Source organism: Lepidochelys kempii, chromosome 2 (assembly GCF_965140285.1).
Source record: "Lepidochelys kempii isolate rLepKem1 chromosome 2, rLepKem1.hap1, whole genome shotgun sequence".
In the NCBI taxonomy this organism is placed as follows: Eukaryota; Metazoa; Chordata; order Testudines; family Cheloniidae; genus Lepidochelys; species Lepidochelys kempii.
Genome location: NC_136381.1, coordinates 75,888,444 through 75,907,799, shown reverse-complemented (window position 1 = coordinate 75,907,799; position 19,356 = coordinate 75,888,444). Strand labels below are relative to the sequence as shown.

General features: G+C 37.6%; 1 protein-coding gene across 1 annotated transcript in view; it reads right to left on the bottom strand.

The window, feature by feature from the left end:
* Positions 1-19,356, bottom strand: part of CCDC178 (coiled-coil domain containing 178) — a 357,920-nt gene that overhangs the window by 319,783 nt on the left and 18,781 nt on the right. The window contains 3 exon segments of the mRNA XM_073331282.1: positions 2,088-2,122; positions 3,447-3,586; positions 6,606-6,686. Coding sequence (XP_073187383.1) covers positions 2,088-2,122; positions 3,447-3,586; positions 6,606-6,686 — 256 coding nt within the window.

Below are 19,356 nucleotides of genomic sequence, written 5' to 3'. Positions count from 1 at the left end.
AGCCTCTTGGGGCAGCAAATCAGCAGCTGACCAGAAACAGTCATCTACGCACCCAGTAGCTTGATATCAATAGAACTTTTCCTCATTTTCACTCTCTTTCATTGGTAAGGAGTAGGGGAAAGGGCAGCTAAGAGTTAGTTGATGGCTGTCTCAAAATACTAGAGAGGGTAGGAGGTGCTATTTTTCAATTGTTAAAATAAATGATAAATATTTGAAAACAGATGGATAAAAAAGTAATAAAGCATTTGAAAGTCAAGGGTTACAATAAATTAGGCAAGGGTTAAAAAGAATTTATAAAAACAGGCAACATTTAAATACCAATACTAATAACACCACAATTACAGTGCTGAAAGCAATTTTTTAATACACATAAGGGTTAAGTATACAAAATATTCAAAAATAGAAAATGAAATTAATAAGAATTATATTTAAAAACAAGATTAGGTATGTATAAAGCCAAAAGACATGGGTTAAATATAATTAAAACTACAAAACAGAGCAAACAAAAGTTAAATATAGTTTTTAAAAGAAAAAAGGAAAGTTATTCAAAACACTATAATGGCAAATGTTAGATACAATTATTTTTAAAAACAGTACAATCGAAATTCAGAAAAAGGAAGGGTTAAAATACTCTACATAGCGACAATAAGCTATGATGAATAACATCAAAGCAACAGACACTAGGCTGGGGTTAAGTAAGGAAAAGTTGAATTCAGCTTTAGTCAAGAGATAATGAGGGGGAATTTTTATGTCTCTTTACTTGTGTCTGTACTTGGTTGGTCCGTCAGACCCCAGTCCTGCAAAGCAGCTCCACGCAGACAGACCCCTGACCTGCATGGCGCATATCTAACTACACTGGTGTCTGCACAGTAGAGCAGTTTGCAGGACTGGGGCCTAAATTAATGTTACTAGATTACAAACTCTTCAGGGCAGGTCCCATGCTTTTTTATTTGGCTGTATGATGTCTAGAACATTTTGGGGGCTCAGCAAATAAAAAATATGTTCACTGGCCAATAACAGTTAGTCCTGATTTCAACTAAGTCAATGTCAAATTCATATATGCACACCTGAGAAGATACTGGATATTGACCAATGAGCACAAACAGGATCTGTTCTCATTTACACTAGTGTAAACCTGGAGTAAAATCACTGAGGACAATGAAGTTACTTTGGATTTACACTGTCATACAGAGATCAGAATCCAGCCTCCATCCATTCTTTCATCAGTTATTGCTGTTATAAAAGATTGGACTAAGTGAAAAAAGGCAGTTCTAAAAAAAGATGTATAGATGGGGTTGGTATTATTAAGGTTGCCTGACCCTTAAAAGCATCCCTGACAACCACAAATGAAAGATTTTGAAACTCACACAACCAGGTCACAAATAATACTGAAAGTACAAAAGGTATTTATTTAGTGTAAAGTTTAAAACTATGATAGGATGAGAAATTTGAGGGAGAGGATTAAAAATGTCTACTTCCTCTCAGTATGATTGGTCACCAAGCAGTGTCAATTTCAAACGGACTTTTTCCTCTACCCAGGTTTTGGAATTGTCTGTCCTCTTCTGGGGGGCCTCTTGCACAGTTAAACAGCATCTGAGGTAACTGATCTCTTATTCAATAAATGTTACATATAAATAAAAAAGTTTAAGAAAATTTACACAGAACAATATGAGTTTACAAATATCACAGAGCACTGCAACGAAGTATGGTTTATCATAACTAGTCTGTCCTTCACACTTAATACTTCAAGGCCAAGATTTTAAAAATGGGACTCTACAGTAGAGCTACAACTTCCATATTTTAGCACCTAACTAAGCAGCCTGATTTTCAGACGTGATTAGCACCTAACAAATCCCACTGACATCATCAACTAGTCATTTAGGTCAAATGCTCCATATACCATTATCGATCCCAGGAGCCATCCAGTTCCCCAAATGCTATATAAAAAAAGTATGGTAATTATAGTTCCATTCAAAGCACGGTGGAAAATGTGTAAAGTGCTGAAGTTCATGTAGTGTGGATTTTAGGCAGACTAACTTATCAAACAATGATCTGGCATTAAAACTAAAATCATGTATAATTCTTACCATGGCATTTTCTCCTTCTCAAGTGTACGATCATGCTGCAAACATAAAAGCTAAATTTCACTAAGGCATCTTGGTCAAATACATGTTTTCTAATGTAAATGTAACACGTCACTAAACTTTCCATTGCAAGGGGGACACATCAATGTACATAAACATGAATTTGTTTTTATCTGCTTTAAAAATAATTATAGCTAACATGTCTTTGGAATTGTGTATATCCCAAATATATATGGGCTCTTTAATATCCTTTCAGGTAAATAAGATAAATGATAACTAACTCTAAATAAGAGTCGTTTTTTAAAAAATTTCTAGTAATACCTGCTCCATACCATGCCAGAAATTATGAATAAATAATATTAAGACTCAAAAACAGTCTTTGTCAATATAAAAGAAAACAAAAAAGATGCCATTTTATAAACATTATCTATTACCCAATTTTGCAAGGTATCTTTACATAGTTTCTCCACTTTCTTCATAAACATGAAGGAGGCAGGGTAGGTTCTCCCTTTAACTTTACTAATTGCTATTTCGAAAAAGCTCCTCATATAAGAGTATATTCTCTCAATGACCCTGATCATGTTCCCAGACAAGTGTGTGGCAAATTTCCTGTTACTGTACTATACACACACATATACATTTTGTCTTTCTTCTACCTATCTGCCAGTATGTATCACCTCCCTCATGTCTTCTTTTCTCCCCTCAACTTAGCTTCCCTACTCATATTCTTTTTAAAAATGTATACTCCAGCTGCAAGCCACCTTCCAATCCTCCTGCAAAGTTTTCCAAAGTTTGGGAAATCCTACATAACAAGCTCTAGGAAAAGAAGATGCATCAGTCTCAATTCTACCAACATATAACCAGATAAGAGAAAATTAGATGCAGTGTTATCAACCCATGCTTTTTAGTGGACATTAGAATAAAGAAACACTGCCTTTTATTTTTTAAATCAAAGAACTATTAAATGTTGCTAGAAAACAAAATCACTTATTAAAAATGACAGTGGTGCACAGATCAAATTTATCTATCTAGTTGGTTAAGTGCCAAAAAAAGTTTTTTGAATACCATTGAATATACTGGAACAATTTGGCTTAGGCAAATCAAGATGTCCTCTATGTGCCTTTGGATGATGATGTGTGAAACAGACAGAAGGCAGCTTAATTTTAATGAGGTAGTTTGACCAGGACTGTACATAGCTAAAAAAATGTCTTGACTAGTAAATGAACTAGCCTGACATTGGTTTAGAGAGAGTATACTACTTTCCATTATTATAAAATGGAAATCCTTTTCAAAGATACAATCTGGTTATGTATACAGACCCAAGATTCTATTAACATTTGACAATTTTTAGTCATACAGTACCTGTTGAAAGGAGCTTTCTATCTTTATTTCCAGCTCTTGAATGTGATTAATAGCTTTGTTAACACATGGAGATGGAGTATTTACTAAAGCACAACTACGACGCCTGGTGGGGTAACCTAGGAGCATCTCTTTATTCTTATCTGAAAACAAAATGCACACCAAAAGTCACATATAAATGTCCGCATTTTTTTCCATTAATTTTCAAGTAGTAAATCTTGGATTTATGATTAAGAAGACATAGCAACTAGCTCTAACAATGTGAATGTATTTTGCACAAAGTTCTAGCCCACTGTCATTTACAACAGCAAACATCAAATTTCAGATTTTAAGAAAATGCAAGAAGTTAGCAGAGGATTAAAAATACAATCTAAAAGGTGAAAGGAGAAACTCAAGAAAGTATAGAAAAATGCAAAGAAGAAGAAACTAAAAAATAAAGAGACAAGACAAAGGAATCTGAGGCCAAAAAGCAATTTAATGCATTCCTCCATCTAAGGCTCATCACAAGTGAAATGAGTTTGATGGTTTATTTCTAGCCCTTAGTGGATAATTGTCCAAATCAGGAAAATGACAACAACAAGTAACAGGAAACGAGTGCCAACTTCTGCTCTAGAAAGGCCCAGAGTGGAACAGAAATGGTGAAAGAATATCTCTGGTGGACCCGCTTGGCAGCTCTGCATATACTACACCTAGCTCTAGCCAGTATACTCTTTTACTTTTTGGAGGAATGAAAGCATAGAACAATCCTTTTCATTTTGGGGCAGTGAAACTATCCCAGGAATAAACTATTTTAAGCAAACACTTACATTAAAAAACTATAAGGTTTCCTTGACTCCCCTACTCAATTCTGTTACCTGATAAAAAACCAGATTGTGCCACCTGACTCACATGCAGCAGTATCTTAATGACCTGCTGAATAAGATACTGTACAACTTAAGTAAGGGTATCAGAGTCTGACCCAAAATATCATCTATTCAAGAAACAAGGATGCTGAATCCAAACAAGAGTTTTGAAGAAAATATAGCGAATGCCATGTGGCTGTCCTGCAGAACTCCTGGATATAAACTGATGTAAGGCTAGCTACTATTACTGATGTACCTGAGACTACATCTACCTTTATATGCTCTGAAGATTCAGACATAACAATAAATCAGATTAAGATGTAACAACGAATATGATACGATACAGCCATTTATATATAATTCCCTTGGAGAAAGTTTCACCTAAACTCTTGGTGTCAAATGAGACAAAAATTTGGACGGACTTTTCTATTGACTTTAACCCATTCCAGATGAAAACCAAGGACCTTTTAACCAAAATTTATGGTGAAGGGCATTATCAGGATAGGAATGACACCCTGCAGAAAATGTTGGCATGATAATTGACTACTGTCATAAATATAAAGGGAAGGGTAAACCCCTTTAAAATCCCTCCTGGCCAGGGGAAAGCTCCTCTCACCTGTAAAGGGTTAAGAAGTTAAAGGTAACCTCGCTGGCACCTGACCAAAATGACCAATGAGGAGACAAGATACTTTCAAAAGCTGGGAGGAGGGAGAGAAACAAAGGGTCTGTGTGTCTGTCTATATGCTGTTTCTGCCGGGGATAGACCAGGAATGGAGTCTTAGAACTTTTAGTAAATAATCTAGCTAGGTATGTGTTAGATTATGATTTCTTTAAATGGCTGAGAAAAGAATTGTGCTGAATAGAATAACTATTTCTGTCTGTGTATCTTTTTTGTAACTTAAGGTTTTGCCTAGAGGGGTTCTCTATGTTTTGAATCTAATTACCCTGTAAGGTATCTACCATCCTGATTTTACAGAGGTGATTTCTATTTACTTCTATTTCTATTAAAAGTCTTCTTGTATGAAAACTGAAAGCTTTTTCATTGTTCTCAGATCCAAGGGTTTGGGTCTGTAGTCACCTAGGCAAATTGGTGAGGCTTTTTACCAAACCTTGTCCAGAAAGTGGGGTAAGGTTTTGGGAAGTATTTTGGGGGGAAAGACGTGTCCAAACAGCTCTTCCCCAGTAACCAGTATTTGTTTGGTGGTGGTAGCGGCCAATCCAAGGACAAAGGGTGGAATATTTTGTACCTTGGGGAAGTTTTGACCTAAGCTGGTAAAGAGAAGCTTAGGAGGTTTTTCATGCAGGTCCCCACATCTGTACCCTAGAGTTCAGAGTGGGAGAGGAACCTTGACAACTACAATAAACATCCAACACTGCCTCTGGAAGGAAACATGGATGACTGTATCTGGAGCTAGCTATACCCCTATAATGCAGTATTTGCTCTCCCCCTATGCCCTGAGGTACAATCTCTTTTGCAGGTCCCCCTGAAGTACTACAGTTCTACTTCATGCATAATGTGGGCCAGTACCTATAAGGCATTATCTGGTTCAAAGGCTGCATAGTTAAAATGAAAAAATATCAGGAAATGCAAGATTTAAGAGTCCCAGAGCAATCTTATTTCAAATTTATTGTAAATATGTAGAATCTTCTATTCCCATTTGATTTGTTAAATCTGTATTAGATTAATATTTTTGAAATATATTTCCAAAGGCGTGAAGGATATGGCCAGATTAATATTGCTGTGAGTGTTGCAGTTCCTGATTTTCTTTAAATCACTAGTTTAACTGAGCAAGCTCACTTTTCCTTCTTATTTTTTAAAAATCAGATTCTTAAATTCTTTAATTTTATTAGATAAAGAAAATTACCCTTTAACTGCTCGATTTTCTCCTCAATAGATTATAACCATGGGTTACAAGCAGGACTTCACAAATCTACTCACTGGTGGCAAGTAGGAAGTGTACCTTGGTGAAAAGGGTCTCACTCATCATTTTTTGCAGAATTTAAGATTTAATTTAAAAGGACACTTAATTTCAAATCTAATCAATTTCAGTTTTTCCAGACAGAAGAACTGAACTCTAACTTCAGGGGAAGAAGAGCCAAGAGTAGGTAGTGGCTTGAGTTTAAACGTTCTATAGCACTCTCTCCACAATAGGATTGTGAAGCAGTACTGTGGGCACAAGGAGAGCCAAACAAGCAAAAAACATATTAAGTACAGTTAAAAAACATAAAAATAAAGCAATTACTTAAATCTTGTTTGATGGCTTTAAAAGTCTGAACCAACCGAAAACTGTACAATACAAAGTCTTTATAGGAAACTTACCAGGTGATGGCTGACTACTATCCTTAGAAGAGCAGGAAAGTGATTGCATTTCAAGCACAATTGCCAATATTAGCTTGCAGCCTAATTTAAAAATGAATTATATATTATTGATTAAAAACAAATACATCTATTTCATCAGTACAAAATTTATTTAATCCATGTTAATTAGCCATAAAATTGGTCAAAACCACCAAGAGATTTTTATTATGGGTTCAAATCTTCTACCAATAGAAAAGCATGTGTGAGACAGCTGATGATACTACAAAGCATCAGATTAAACCACTTTAATTAACAAACTTGATTAAAAATAGTTATAAAAAATGTGGATAAGACCAAACCATTAACTCTTCATTTATATGACGTGACTTTCTAAGCTGTGCATGTTATTTTGCATCCTGTCATGATAACAAAAATTATCAAGGACTGTAAAACTTTAAGAAACCATATGGATGACCTATAATATAAATTCAATCTAAAGAACAGACAGTGATGACATTCCCTAAATGTGTAAAGTGAGAAACAACTGAAGAATTGTTCTCTGGATGGATAAAAGACACACAGGGAAAAAACTACTTACTTAATCCCAAAGAAGTTTACAGTTAAAGGTTATGACAGTAAAATAACATATACCTTTTAAAAATAGTAAGAATTGAAAATAACTCCAATGATCAGTTAAAGTAATTTATTTCAATATTTTGTTACCCTTACAATTAATATATTCAGTTGAATAATATCAACATGTGAATATTCACCTTATCTATTCCAAGAACAACCCATTAAAAAAAAATCTAAGGAACTTCATTATACGTACACATAAAATGGATATATATTATTGTACTATATAAAAGTAGGGGGAGTCTCCAGAACGTAAGAGAAAGAAGGATCAGTCTACCATGGGCTAAAAACTGGACAACACTAGGCAACTGAGTTCCAGGCTCAAACCTCTTTAGTTGCTGTCCTGCAGACTTTCGGCACACACAGAGCACAGTGATATAAATAATGGAATGGATATGTAGATCCATGTGGTACTCCAGATTCTGCCAAAAAGTTATTGGAAATTACAGCAATTAGAGAATATCTCCAGTGCTATAATGATAAATATCCCCACACCACATCTTTCAAGATTGATGGTGTGATTCTATGTATAAGAAAAATGACCATTTGTATCATTGTTACCACTGTTATACAATTGCAATGATTTTTATACAAAGTGTACCATGTAAAGTGTCAATGGAAAAGTTATAATCTATCACATAGGATTATCCTCTTTATATGCATCATCTTTATATCTAAAGTTATGAATATTGGCTATGTATTTGTATCTCCAACATATGTTTTGTTTCTGGGAAACACCCTCCAGATAGATTATACTTTTCTATCAGGGCTAAACAGCCATGTGTTGATGGCCAATTAAGAACATGCCATGCTCTTAATGGGCCATTGAAGAAATTCATCCCACCCAGTAAGCATTTCCTGTGGATGTCTCAGAAAGAATATGAGCAATTGCTGCCGCTGTGAGACAGCAAAGTATGTAAGGGTATGTAAGGACATGTGACCCTGGACTCCATCTTGGGCCAGTTACTTTCCATGTATGCAGGCTACGGGCTTCGGTTGGGACAGTAAACCTCCATGTACATGGCAAAGGATATAAAAGATCCTGAGACACCTCCATTTTGCCTCTTTCCTGGTCTAATTCTCTGCACTGTGGATTTACAACAAAAAGCAGCATCTTGAACTATGGAGGACCTTCCAATCTTTTGGAGGTTACCAGAGAGACTTTGAAAACCAGCGGTCTATTCCATCACTGCCAGAAACCTGATATAAGGACTTTGTAATCATTTGTATGTGTGTGTGTTCTATTAATCATTTATAACTCTCTTCTTTTCTTTTATTAATAAATCTTCAGTTAGTTTACTAAGGATTGGCTGACAGCGTGATATTTGGGTAAGATCTAAGATATGTATTGATCTGGGGTAAGTGTCTGATACTTTGGGATCAGTAAGAACCTCACATATGGTGAAATGAGGTTTCAGTAACCTCTCAATATATTAGACTTGATTGTCTGGATGGGAGTCAAGGGCTGAAATGCTTAAAGCAGACTGTGTTTGGCTTCTGGTTAACCAGTGTGGTAGTGCAGAAGCTCTTTTGTTACTGGCTTGGTGAATCTAATTATAGAACAAATCACAGTTTTGAGGGATTGTCTGCCCTATTTTTTGCTTCATGCCCTCAGTGTGGCATTCTCAGTGTGATCTATCCCAGGCACCCAGTCACACATGGCTCCTACATGCATATCACAAAATGTGGGGTACCTCATCCCATGCACTAAATGCCCCAATATCAACTATGTGGCTGAAACAAGACAAGCATTACACTCTCAAATGAACTCTCACAGAAAAACGATATAAGACAAGAGCACCATATCACCCACAGGTGAAATTTTTCACAAAGCAATCACTCCATATTTGACTTCTCAGTCCTAATCCTCAAAGGAAATCTGCACAACACTTTCTGAAGATGAGGTACGAGCTTAAAAGTCATAACTTAGCTACCCATTGAAAATCATGGACTTAATAAAGACATTCGATCTATGGATTACTACAAGAACCTGTAACCTACTAACTCTTTTTTTTTTGTCCTATGACTGTCGAGGTGTTAACTGGCCACTTTACCTTGAATGGTCCCTTACAGTGTGTATTAACTACTTATGCTAAACGATCTATTCCACATTGTATTTAGCTGTAAAACTCGGAATATATTTCCCAGATCTGAAGAAGAGCTCTGAGTAGGCTCAAAAGCTTGTCTTTCACCAAGAGAAGGTGGTCCAATAAAAGATATTACCTCACCCAAGTTGGCTTGGTCTACACTACAGAGTTAGGTCAACGTAAGGCAGTTTATGTCGACCTAACTCTGTAAGTGTCTACACCGCTGATACAAGGAGCGTAGTGTGAACATGTAAAAGTGATTTAATTACTGTGATGGCTGTACATTGATGTAACTTTGGTCGACTTAATTTTATAGCGTAGACTTGCCCGTTGTCTAATATCCTGGTACCAACACTGCTATCACAATGCTACAAAAAGGAATTTTAAACGTGAAATAAAAATATCAAGGTGGATAAAAATAAATGATTTCTAATTTAAATTAAATATATTTTTAAAAATAAACCTATTTAAAAGTAGTTGAAATTATGACAGTTTACATTAACACAAAGTTGCTATAATCTATTAAAGTCACTTAAATAAAAGTATATGTTTGCTGCTGAAGTTTTAAAGAAAAATCCAGCCACTGAGTTGATGGAAGTCACTGGCTAAGCACCTGGAATCAGAGCTTGTTGAAGTGTTAAACCAGCTTTTGACAGCAGTAACCACTTATTCAGGTGCAAAGAGAATATTTTCTCCATTTCAGTTTATTCAACCAACTCAGTTCATTGACTAGCTCACTCAAAATTGAGAAAATAAGTGGGAATTGAAAAAACCTCTTCTCCCCATTTATTAATAAAAATAATGTGTGCAGAGGATGAAACCTACTAATTCTAAAAATTCAAAGGGCATGGTGACCAAAAACAATCAGTTTCATTCACTAACTACAGATAAAACTTCCTGTGATTAATAAATCAGTTCATTTTTAATTCAAAACATGTTTTGATACACTTAATTTTTTCCCTTATGTATCCAGCACATTTAAGGTACCGTAATTATATTTAACAAATAAAAACAACTTTAAAATACTAGTTTTGCTCATTTTAGTTGAATCTTAAGGTCCATTCAAATGGACCTTGACACTAATTATGAGTAAAAAATTAATCATCTGATAACTAAAAATGCATTATTCACCATTTTCTAACATAATAAAAATGTAAAAACTAAGAATCTGAAAAAAAAGTATGTTAAGCAATGTAATTGCTTAAATAAACGTATACATATACAGTGTATCCTCCTGGTTATCAAAAAGAAGTTAGTGTAAATGCTATATTAGTTGCAAATCAACATGTTTTAATAATTACCAACCAATGAAAATCAACCTTTATTTAGGAAAATAACTAAAAACTACAAATGCAGAACAAGATTAAAATCAATTCTTTAAGTCAATGTTTCCTACTTGCTAATTTAACTATTAAAATTGGTGCTTTGAATCAACCCATCCTGAAAAATATGAACAAATGAGTTTAGAAATACTGTTGATCAAATGGACACATTTGTACAACTAGTACAATGGGACCCCACTTCTAACTGAGCTTTTGATTACTAACTCAATACAACAGTGATTAATAATAAAAAGAATAATAATAGATATTAGAAAGAAATGTCACATCAGTACAAAATATTGACATAATCCTTAGCATACCATACTTTTGGAAATCAATGTATAAAAGAGGAAAAAATGTTTTTTATTTCACATCCACTAAGCAAGATCTATCTACATCAGTGAACAATTGGGCATATGTAAACAAAGAGCCCAAGATATAGTCTTTTGGACCTGTGTCTCAATATGTTCATCAACTGGTCTCAAAGCATCAAATCTGTTATGAAACATGGCAGAAAAAACACAAATGAACCAAGTGCCAAATGAAATGCCATAAAGATCATGGCAGACCACTAGAATGGATTTGTTTATGAAGAAAAATGCAGAAAGCATTATTGTTTTGTATTATTATATAGACTCTTTTATTTAGAAAACCTGAACAATATTAGAATCATAGACTATCAGGATTGGAAGGGACCTCAGGAGGTCATCTAGTCCAACCCCTCTGCTCAAAGCAGGACCAATCCCTAATTTTTGCCCCAAATCTCTAAATGGCCCCCTCAAGGATTGAACTCACAACCCTGGGTTTAGCAGGCCAATGCTCAAACCACTGAGCTATCCAACAATTCACAGACTGAAGGCTTTGAACTACATTTTTAAATCAGGTTCACAATGCATGCAAAAATGCAGTTACACTGCACAATTCACTAACTGTGCATAAACTGCATGGTAACTTCAGATACAAACACATCTAATTAGCCATTTGTGCAGGTACCTCATTTGCCCTTTCACAGATTTGCTCACCTAATATTTTTGAAATCCCCGAAAGGATTATCTCCAACAATGGGCCTCAGTGTTTCTCAAAGGAATTTGCCAATTTGGCTAAAACACAGAACTTTAAATACATTTCTGTCAGGACCTGAACAGCAGCTCCATGGGTATGTCTACACAGCAAAGAAAAACCAGTGGCTGGCTCCTGCCAGCTGACTAGGGCTTGGGTTCTGGGGCTGTTTCATCACTGGAGCCCAAGCTCTGGGACCCTCCCACCCTGCAGGGTCCTAGCCCAAGCCCTGAAATCTACACAGCAATGAAACAGTCCCACAGCCCGAGCCTCGCAGGCCCAAGTTAGCGAGCACCGGCCAGCCGTGAGTGTCTAATTGCTGTGTAGACATACCCTGTGTTGCTCAAAAGCTTTTCTCTCTCTCATCAAAAGAAGTTGGTCCAATAAAAGGTATTACCTCACCCACCTTGTCTCTCTGACAGGATGTCAGCTGCTGGAATCCTGCAAAGTGATGCAGAGTTATTCTGCTAGCTAACTCTAGCAGCCAGACCAAGTTGTCCAGGCTGAGGCCATGTCTATAAATCTGGTGAAGACACTCTATGCAGACGGGAGAGAGCTCTCCCGTCAGCATAAAAAAAACACCTCCACAAGCGGCATAAGCTTTGTTGGCAGGAAAAGCTCTCCTGCCAACATAACACTGTACGTGTAACTTATGTGGCTCGGAGGGAATGGGGGGAGGTGGAATATAGTGTAGTATAGACAGCCTGAGTGTCTCTCTGAGTCAAAAGACAATTAGGAGTAGGGGCAGAGGGGATCACTCAGGGTAAAGCAAACCTAGGAATAGCTAAATTCAGGAGACAGTTTAGATTGCAGCTGTCGTTTGTTGCTATTTAAGATAACATTAAAGGTAAAACACAGAAAAGGGGTATTATCAGGCCATTATCGGGTGTGGGGGGTGAGACACTGGATGTACTGTGGATGTACTATCCACTATGGATGTAGAAGCTCTCTACACCAACATTCCGCACAAAGATGGTCTACAAGCCATCAGAAACAGTATCCCCAATGTCACGGCAAACCTGGTGGCTGAACTTTGTCCTTACCCACAACTATTTCACATTTGGGGACAATGTATACCTTCAAATCAGTGGCACTGCTATGGGTACCCACATGGCCCCACAGTATGCCAACATTTTTATGGCTGATTTAGAACAACGCTTCCTCAGCTTTCGTCCCCTAGCACTCCTACTCTACTTGCACTATATTGATGACATCTTCATCATCTGGACCCATGGAAAAGAAGCCCTTGAGGAATTCCACCATGATTTCAACAATTTCCATCCCACCATCAACCTCAGCCTGGACCAGTCCACACAAGAGATCCACTTCCTGGACACTACAGTGCAAATAAGCGATGGTTGCATAACCACCACTTTATACCAGAAACCAACTGACCGCTATACTTACCTACATGCTTCCAGCTTTCATCCAGACCATATCACACGATCCATTGTCTTCAGCCAAGCTCTAAAATACAACTGCGTTTGCTCCAATCCCTCAGAGACAGGATCTCTATCAAGCGTTCTTAAAACTACAATACCCACCTGGTGAAGTGAAGAAACAGAATGACAGAGCCAGAAGGGTACCCAGAAGCCACCTACTACGGGACAGGCCCAACAAAGAAAGTAACAGAATGCCACTAACCATAACCTACAGCCCCCAACTAAAACCTCTCCAGCACATCATCAAGGATCTACAACCTATCCTGAAGGACGATCCCTCACTCTCACAGACCTTGGGAAACAGGTCAGTCCTCGCTTACAGACAGCCCCCCAACCTGAAGCAAATACTCACCAGCAACTACACACCACATAACAAAATCACTAATCCAGGAACCAATCCCTGCAGCAAACCCTATTGCCAACTCTGTCCGCATATCTATTCAAGGGACACCATCATAGGACCTAACCACATCCACCACACCATCAGGGCCTCGTTCATCTGCAGATCTACCAATGTGATATATGCCATCATGTGCCAGCAATGCCCCTCTGTTAATATTCACCCCTTTTTGTCTTATTGAGAATAGGCCACTTCCACCTTAATTGAATTGGCTTGCTAGCACTGACCCCCCGACTTGGTAAGGCAACTCCCATCTTTTCATGTGCTGTGTGTGTGTGTGTGTGTGTGTGTATATATATATATTTGTAAATATTTGTAAAAGTATTTGTAAAAATACAGTAAGCTATATATATAGCTTACTGTATTTTTCACTCCATGCATTTGATGAAGTGTGTTTTAGCCCACGAAAGCTTATGCCCAAATAAATTTGTTAGTCTCCAAGGTGCCACAAGGACTCCTCATTGTTTTTGTATGTACACTATGTTAAGAGCAGGTTTTGAATTTTTGAATTCCAGCTACTAACAGCGTCACCGTCTATGTTATTCACAAAACAATGGCCTTATTGAAACAACTGTAAAAGTACCCCAACTGTAAAATTCATAGCGGATAAATCCAAGGCAGGAGACAAAAAACTATTATCTCACTCTGAGATTTTCAAAGGAGCCTAAGGAAATTGGACACCTAACTCTTTTAGGCACCTCTGAAAATCCCAACCTCAGTCTATTCAAGTACTGGAATACGCATATTCACAAGTGTAACTGACCAGCTATTTCTGAGCTGCCTTCTCTTAATACTACCATGCACAAAGAAATAACTAAAACCTGAAGCAGCAAATCTCAGCCAGATATAAGCTAGTATGAGAGGCAAATCAGCAACAACAGAAGTATTACTATGACAAATCTGTTAAATCGCTCAATACTTAACAGTGCTACTTCTGTATGAGACAACACTGCATGATTTGCAGAGACTCAAGGCAATTTGTGTTAAAATATTTATTGAAGTGACATATGAAGACAAACACCACATTGTCACTATTACCACAATATACCTTTCTGAAGTCACTGTATATTACTCCACACAAAAAAGTAAAAATAATGGAAAACCACTGTGGATGTTTAGCTTCATCAGGTATACAATGTGTAAATGCTTCTACATTCTATTTCACACCTCATTAAATATGTCTGAAGCTGCAATGCACATATTCAACTTTTTTTAATTACTTTGTTGGTATTTTAAACTACTGTAACAGAAATAATCATTTGTCAGGATAGCTATTAAAGATATCAAATTTATTACAGCAACATCTCAAATGAAAGGACCAGAAATTCCTCATTAAGAACAAGGACATCATTTTACACACTTGAGCAAAATTTAAAGTAAAAAATTTTTAAAAAGTTTAAAATTAAAGAAATTTGAACTCTAGTAATTATAATTATTATCCACATAATGCAAATAATGATTAACACTTTTCATTATACATCCCACCCACATCAAAGCTCTAGGATACTCTACAGTTCATTTTATATAAATAAAGCACATATGTTAAAAGAATAGTGAAGTTGCAAAATCAAAATTCAAGAAATGCTTCTTTGTTTAGTACATTCCCTTTCTGTATTACGCTATATACCAGACCACTGTCCTTTGGTCCATTGGAGGCCCAAACATGTCCCCTAGTTAAATCAGTGTAAATCTCTGTATCTGGTAAGTGTAAACAGAATTTGGCCAAAATTAAGGAAAACATCAGCAAAGCTATCTTCTCATTCACAACATATTCCCGCCTCATTCATTGTGCATCATCCAACCGGCACTGTGAATGAAACAGAGACCTTAACCAAAAACAAATATGTGGTCATGTAATTAAAGACTCTCTAGTAATGCATATAGAAAAGGATGTAGAGTTAAGACAACCATCATTTGTTAATGTGGGTATTTCCTGACTTTTGAGAGCTTCATTTCTCAATTTCAGCATTTAACATAGGTTTCAGTAGAGTCTAGGATTTACTGAAGGAAAAAATGTGCACTCAGCTGAGGCAGAAATGCCTTTTATGCATTGAATGAAGCAAGGCTCCAGCTCATTTAAAAAATATTAACAGATCATATAGCATGAGACAAGGATCCTCTGGGGTTATTTCCATAAACTACAAATAAACTAGCTGTTATGAAGAATTATTTAGTCCTGTTTAGACAGTAACTCATGGCCTTCTTAATATGTGAACAGGGTAGCCAAACTTCCACTGACAGAGAATGAGGCTTGGGGGAAATGATACAGGTATGGCTTGGTTGAAGAGAAAAATGGGGATCATCTTTGACAAATATCTGAGCTGTTAGCAAGAAGACCATCTTGCACCTATGGAATGCTATATACAGTGAGCCTGCTATTAATACCTGAATCTCAACATTATGTGATCCAAATGAGACAGGTTGCACCAAACATGCTGACAGTGGTTCAAACAGTGGTTCCATTAATTTGCTAAGTACTACATTTAAAGTCCAAGGACACAGGCTGCTTCCCAGCAGGAGGCCATAAGTGAAATAGGCCTTTTAAAATCATTGTCACTGTAGGTTGAAGGAACATAGAGTCAAACTGATGGGTGAAAAGCCAAAACTGTAGCCAGATGCACTCTTATGGAACTGAAGGAGAGACTACACTGTTTGAGATACAGTTGGTAGTCCAGAACAAAGAAAATGGAAAAGTGTTGAGAATCAGATCCTTTCTGTCATCTAGATGGAAAACCATTTCCATTTTACAGAGAAGTTTTCTTGCTTTTCCATCAGAATCTTCTAGACTTCTACAGAGCAATCATGATCTAAACAGATCAAACACGCAGCATTCAGATGATCAGAATAATGAACTTAGAATCAGCAAGGAGAATCTGACTGTGCCTAAGGGACAAGAGATCCAGAAAATGGAGAATCTACTGCCAGGTTCAGCAGGCCAATTAGCCTTCTCTCCAATTCTCCACAGAATCCTGGGAGTAAGGGGACCTGGAGGAAACACACAGGAACATTTGGCTCAACGCCAAGAGAAATGGATCTTTCTATCAGCTGTTCTGTACACAGATTCTGAAGAGAGGGGTCTTTAATCAAGGAATGCCTTGCAGAATGAAATGAAGGGGACACCTCTACCACTACATTCTGGTTTTGTCCACCACAGACAAATGAACAACCACAGGAGGCAGACACATCTGAATATCCATATTGTTTAGAGCGGGTCAATGCACTGTTCTTCAGCTTTGAGTCTGAGGATGGGAATGACATATGAAAGGATAAAAATTGACCTAGCAGTCAGAGACAAAATCTGACAGCTTGTCATCTTCCTCTATAGCATGGGGCACAGAGTAATTTGCTGGTTTGAACTAGAGTAAATGCTGGTTTCTCTGTAACTTTAAAATCAAGATTTAAAATCAGTAACTCAGCCAGAGGTTATGGGCCTATAACAGGAGTGGGAGGGTAAGGTTCTGTGGATTGCAATGTGCAGGAGTTCACACTAGATGACCCTGATGCTCCCTTCTGGTCTTAAAATATATGAGCTGTCTAAGGGTTTGATTGAAGCTTAAGAAACATACTTAACATAGGCAAAAATCTGTCTTCAGGAAGATACAGTGTTGAAGATCTGGAGTCTAAAGACTGGAACAAGTGGCAAACTATTTTGAGCACCTTCTGGATTAGTGGTCTCTTATCAGCCAATCATCAAGAGACAAGTACACATGTTATAGTCTGCTCTGAGATCCTGCCACGAATGCCAAGCATTTAATGAAAACTCCTGGGAACAAGGAGAGTCTAAACAACAGGCCTAAATACTGGAAGCATTGGTGTCGCACAGAATTTGAGGTATTTCTGAAGAGTATAGTGTAAATACATATCCTTTAACTCGAGACCTGCAAACCAATATTCTGGATATAGGGAAGAAATTAACAATATTACTGTCACCATACAAAACTTCAGCCGCTTCATGTATTTGTTTAGACTTCTGTGATCCATTATGGGATATAAACCCACTGTTCTTTGGAGTATTAGGAAGAAATAGAAGAATCCCTTTCCATTGTATTACTAAGGGATCTCTCTTTATTTCTCTTATTTGAAGGAGGGATAAAAAGTTTTCCATTAGAATTTTATCATGAGAGAGTAACATGAAAAGTGACAAAGAAGAAAGCAAGAAAGGTGAAGTGGTGGCTTACAGTGGAATTTGCAAGAAATGACCCACTGATCTGAAATAGTTCTATTGCATACCAAAACAATCTGGTGATTGCCAAAAGGACAAAAGTTAATAAAAAAAAGTTTGGTTCACATTTGAGATATGCAAATAATGTGATTTTAGGACTCTCCCCCTAAGAATAAAACAGTTATTGGAATAAGTTTAGAAGTATAATTGTCAAACTTAATTATGTTAATTATGTTGTATCCTTAAATAGATGGCCATACCACCAGTATCATTTGTTCTTGTTTAGGTGTGCAATATGCTTTTTCTCTCAACTAATATATGATGGAAGCGTGTAAATGCAATTTCACCCCAAGTGGCAATGCAAGTGCCCATTTAGTTTGCAAAACTCAAGCACATCCTTATCAAAATTTTGCCTATGGTACATCATTACCATAAATATGTAATAATATGTCGGCATGGCTGAGCATTTTCTTAGGAAACACAAATATTAATTCTTTGCATGGAAGGATTTGTTAGTTTTCTGTAATTTGTGAGGATAGTGCTATTGAAAGTGGGGAAGTCACAGGACTGGCTTGAGCCAAACATAATGCCAGTAGTCACTGTATGCGCTCTCCAAAACAGCTACGGCCACTGACCTGAAACACCCCAATCAGTCCACGTCTAGACCTAAATGCCCTGTAAGCTGTGTGGCCCCTATCCCGGACCGGACCGGGCCTGCTGGAGCTGCCAGGGAGAGGAGCCCCTCCCCTAGCCCGGCCCAGCCAGGCCGAAGCTGCCATGGCTGGGGAGAGGCACCTCTCACCTGGCATCAAGCTGCTGCAGCAAGAAAGGGCTGGGGGGAGTCCTCTCTCCCTGCCACAGCCCCGGGACAGCCTGCACCCCAAGTCCCTCATTCCTGGCCCCACCCCAGAGCCCGCACCCCACCACATCCCAACTGTCTGCATCAGCCCTGAGCCCCCTCTCACAGTCTGAACACCACGGCCCCACCCCCAGCACACATCACCCCCATATTGGTGAACATAACAAAATTCATTCCGCACATGGATGTAAAAAATTAGAGGGAACACTTTCTCTAGAGGACAGATCACCCATTTCTGTGATGATTTTCCAATGTATACATTAGTGGAATGGAGTAAAAAACTAACTTCTCAACAAGTGGTGCGCTATCGTCTCTTACACACTATGAAGCTATATAGTACCAACTCCATTCTACCCATGATAGCAGCCTACATCACTTTCTCTCGTGCCACCTCCCCATACATAGAAGGAGACCCCCTGTAGACATCCACAAGTCTACCCCACTGACCTCTTTCAAATCCTTCCTTAAAACTCTTCTCTGCCATGATGCCTACAGAAAACTAGACAACAGTTAAGCAGTTGTTGTGTTGTGACCACTGCCTATCATGTTGACCAGTACTATCTCAGTTTCCTTGTGTTCTCCCCATTCGTTTGGCATATCCACTATTGCCTCTGATCTTCTGCTTAAGATTGTAAGTGTTTTGGGGTTGGGACTGTCTTTTTACTTTGCGTTTGTGTAGTGCCTAGTACCAAAAGGCCCTGTTCATATCTAGGGCCCTAGGCAGAACATTACTACTGTACCATTAACCCTTCTGAAGATTGAGTAACAACATCCCTCCAGCACTTTGTCCTTAAAATGGAAATAT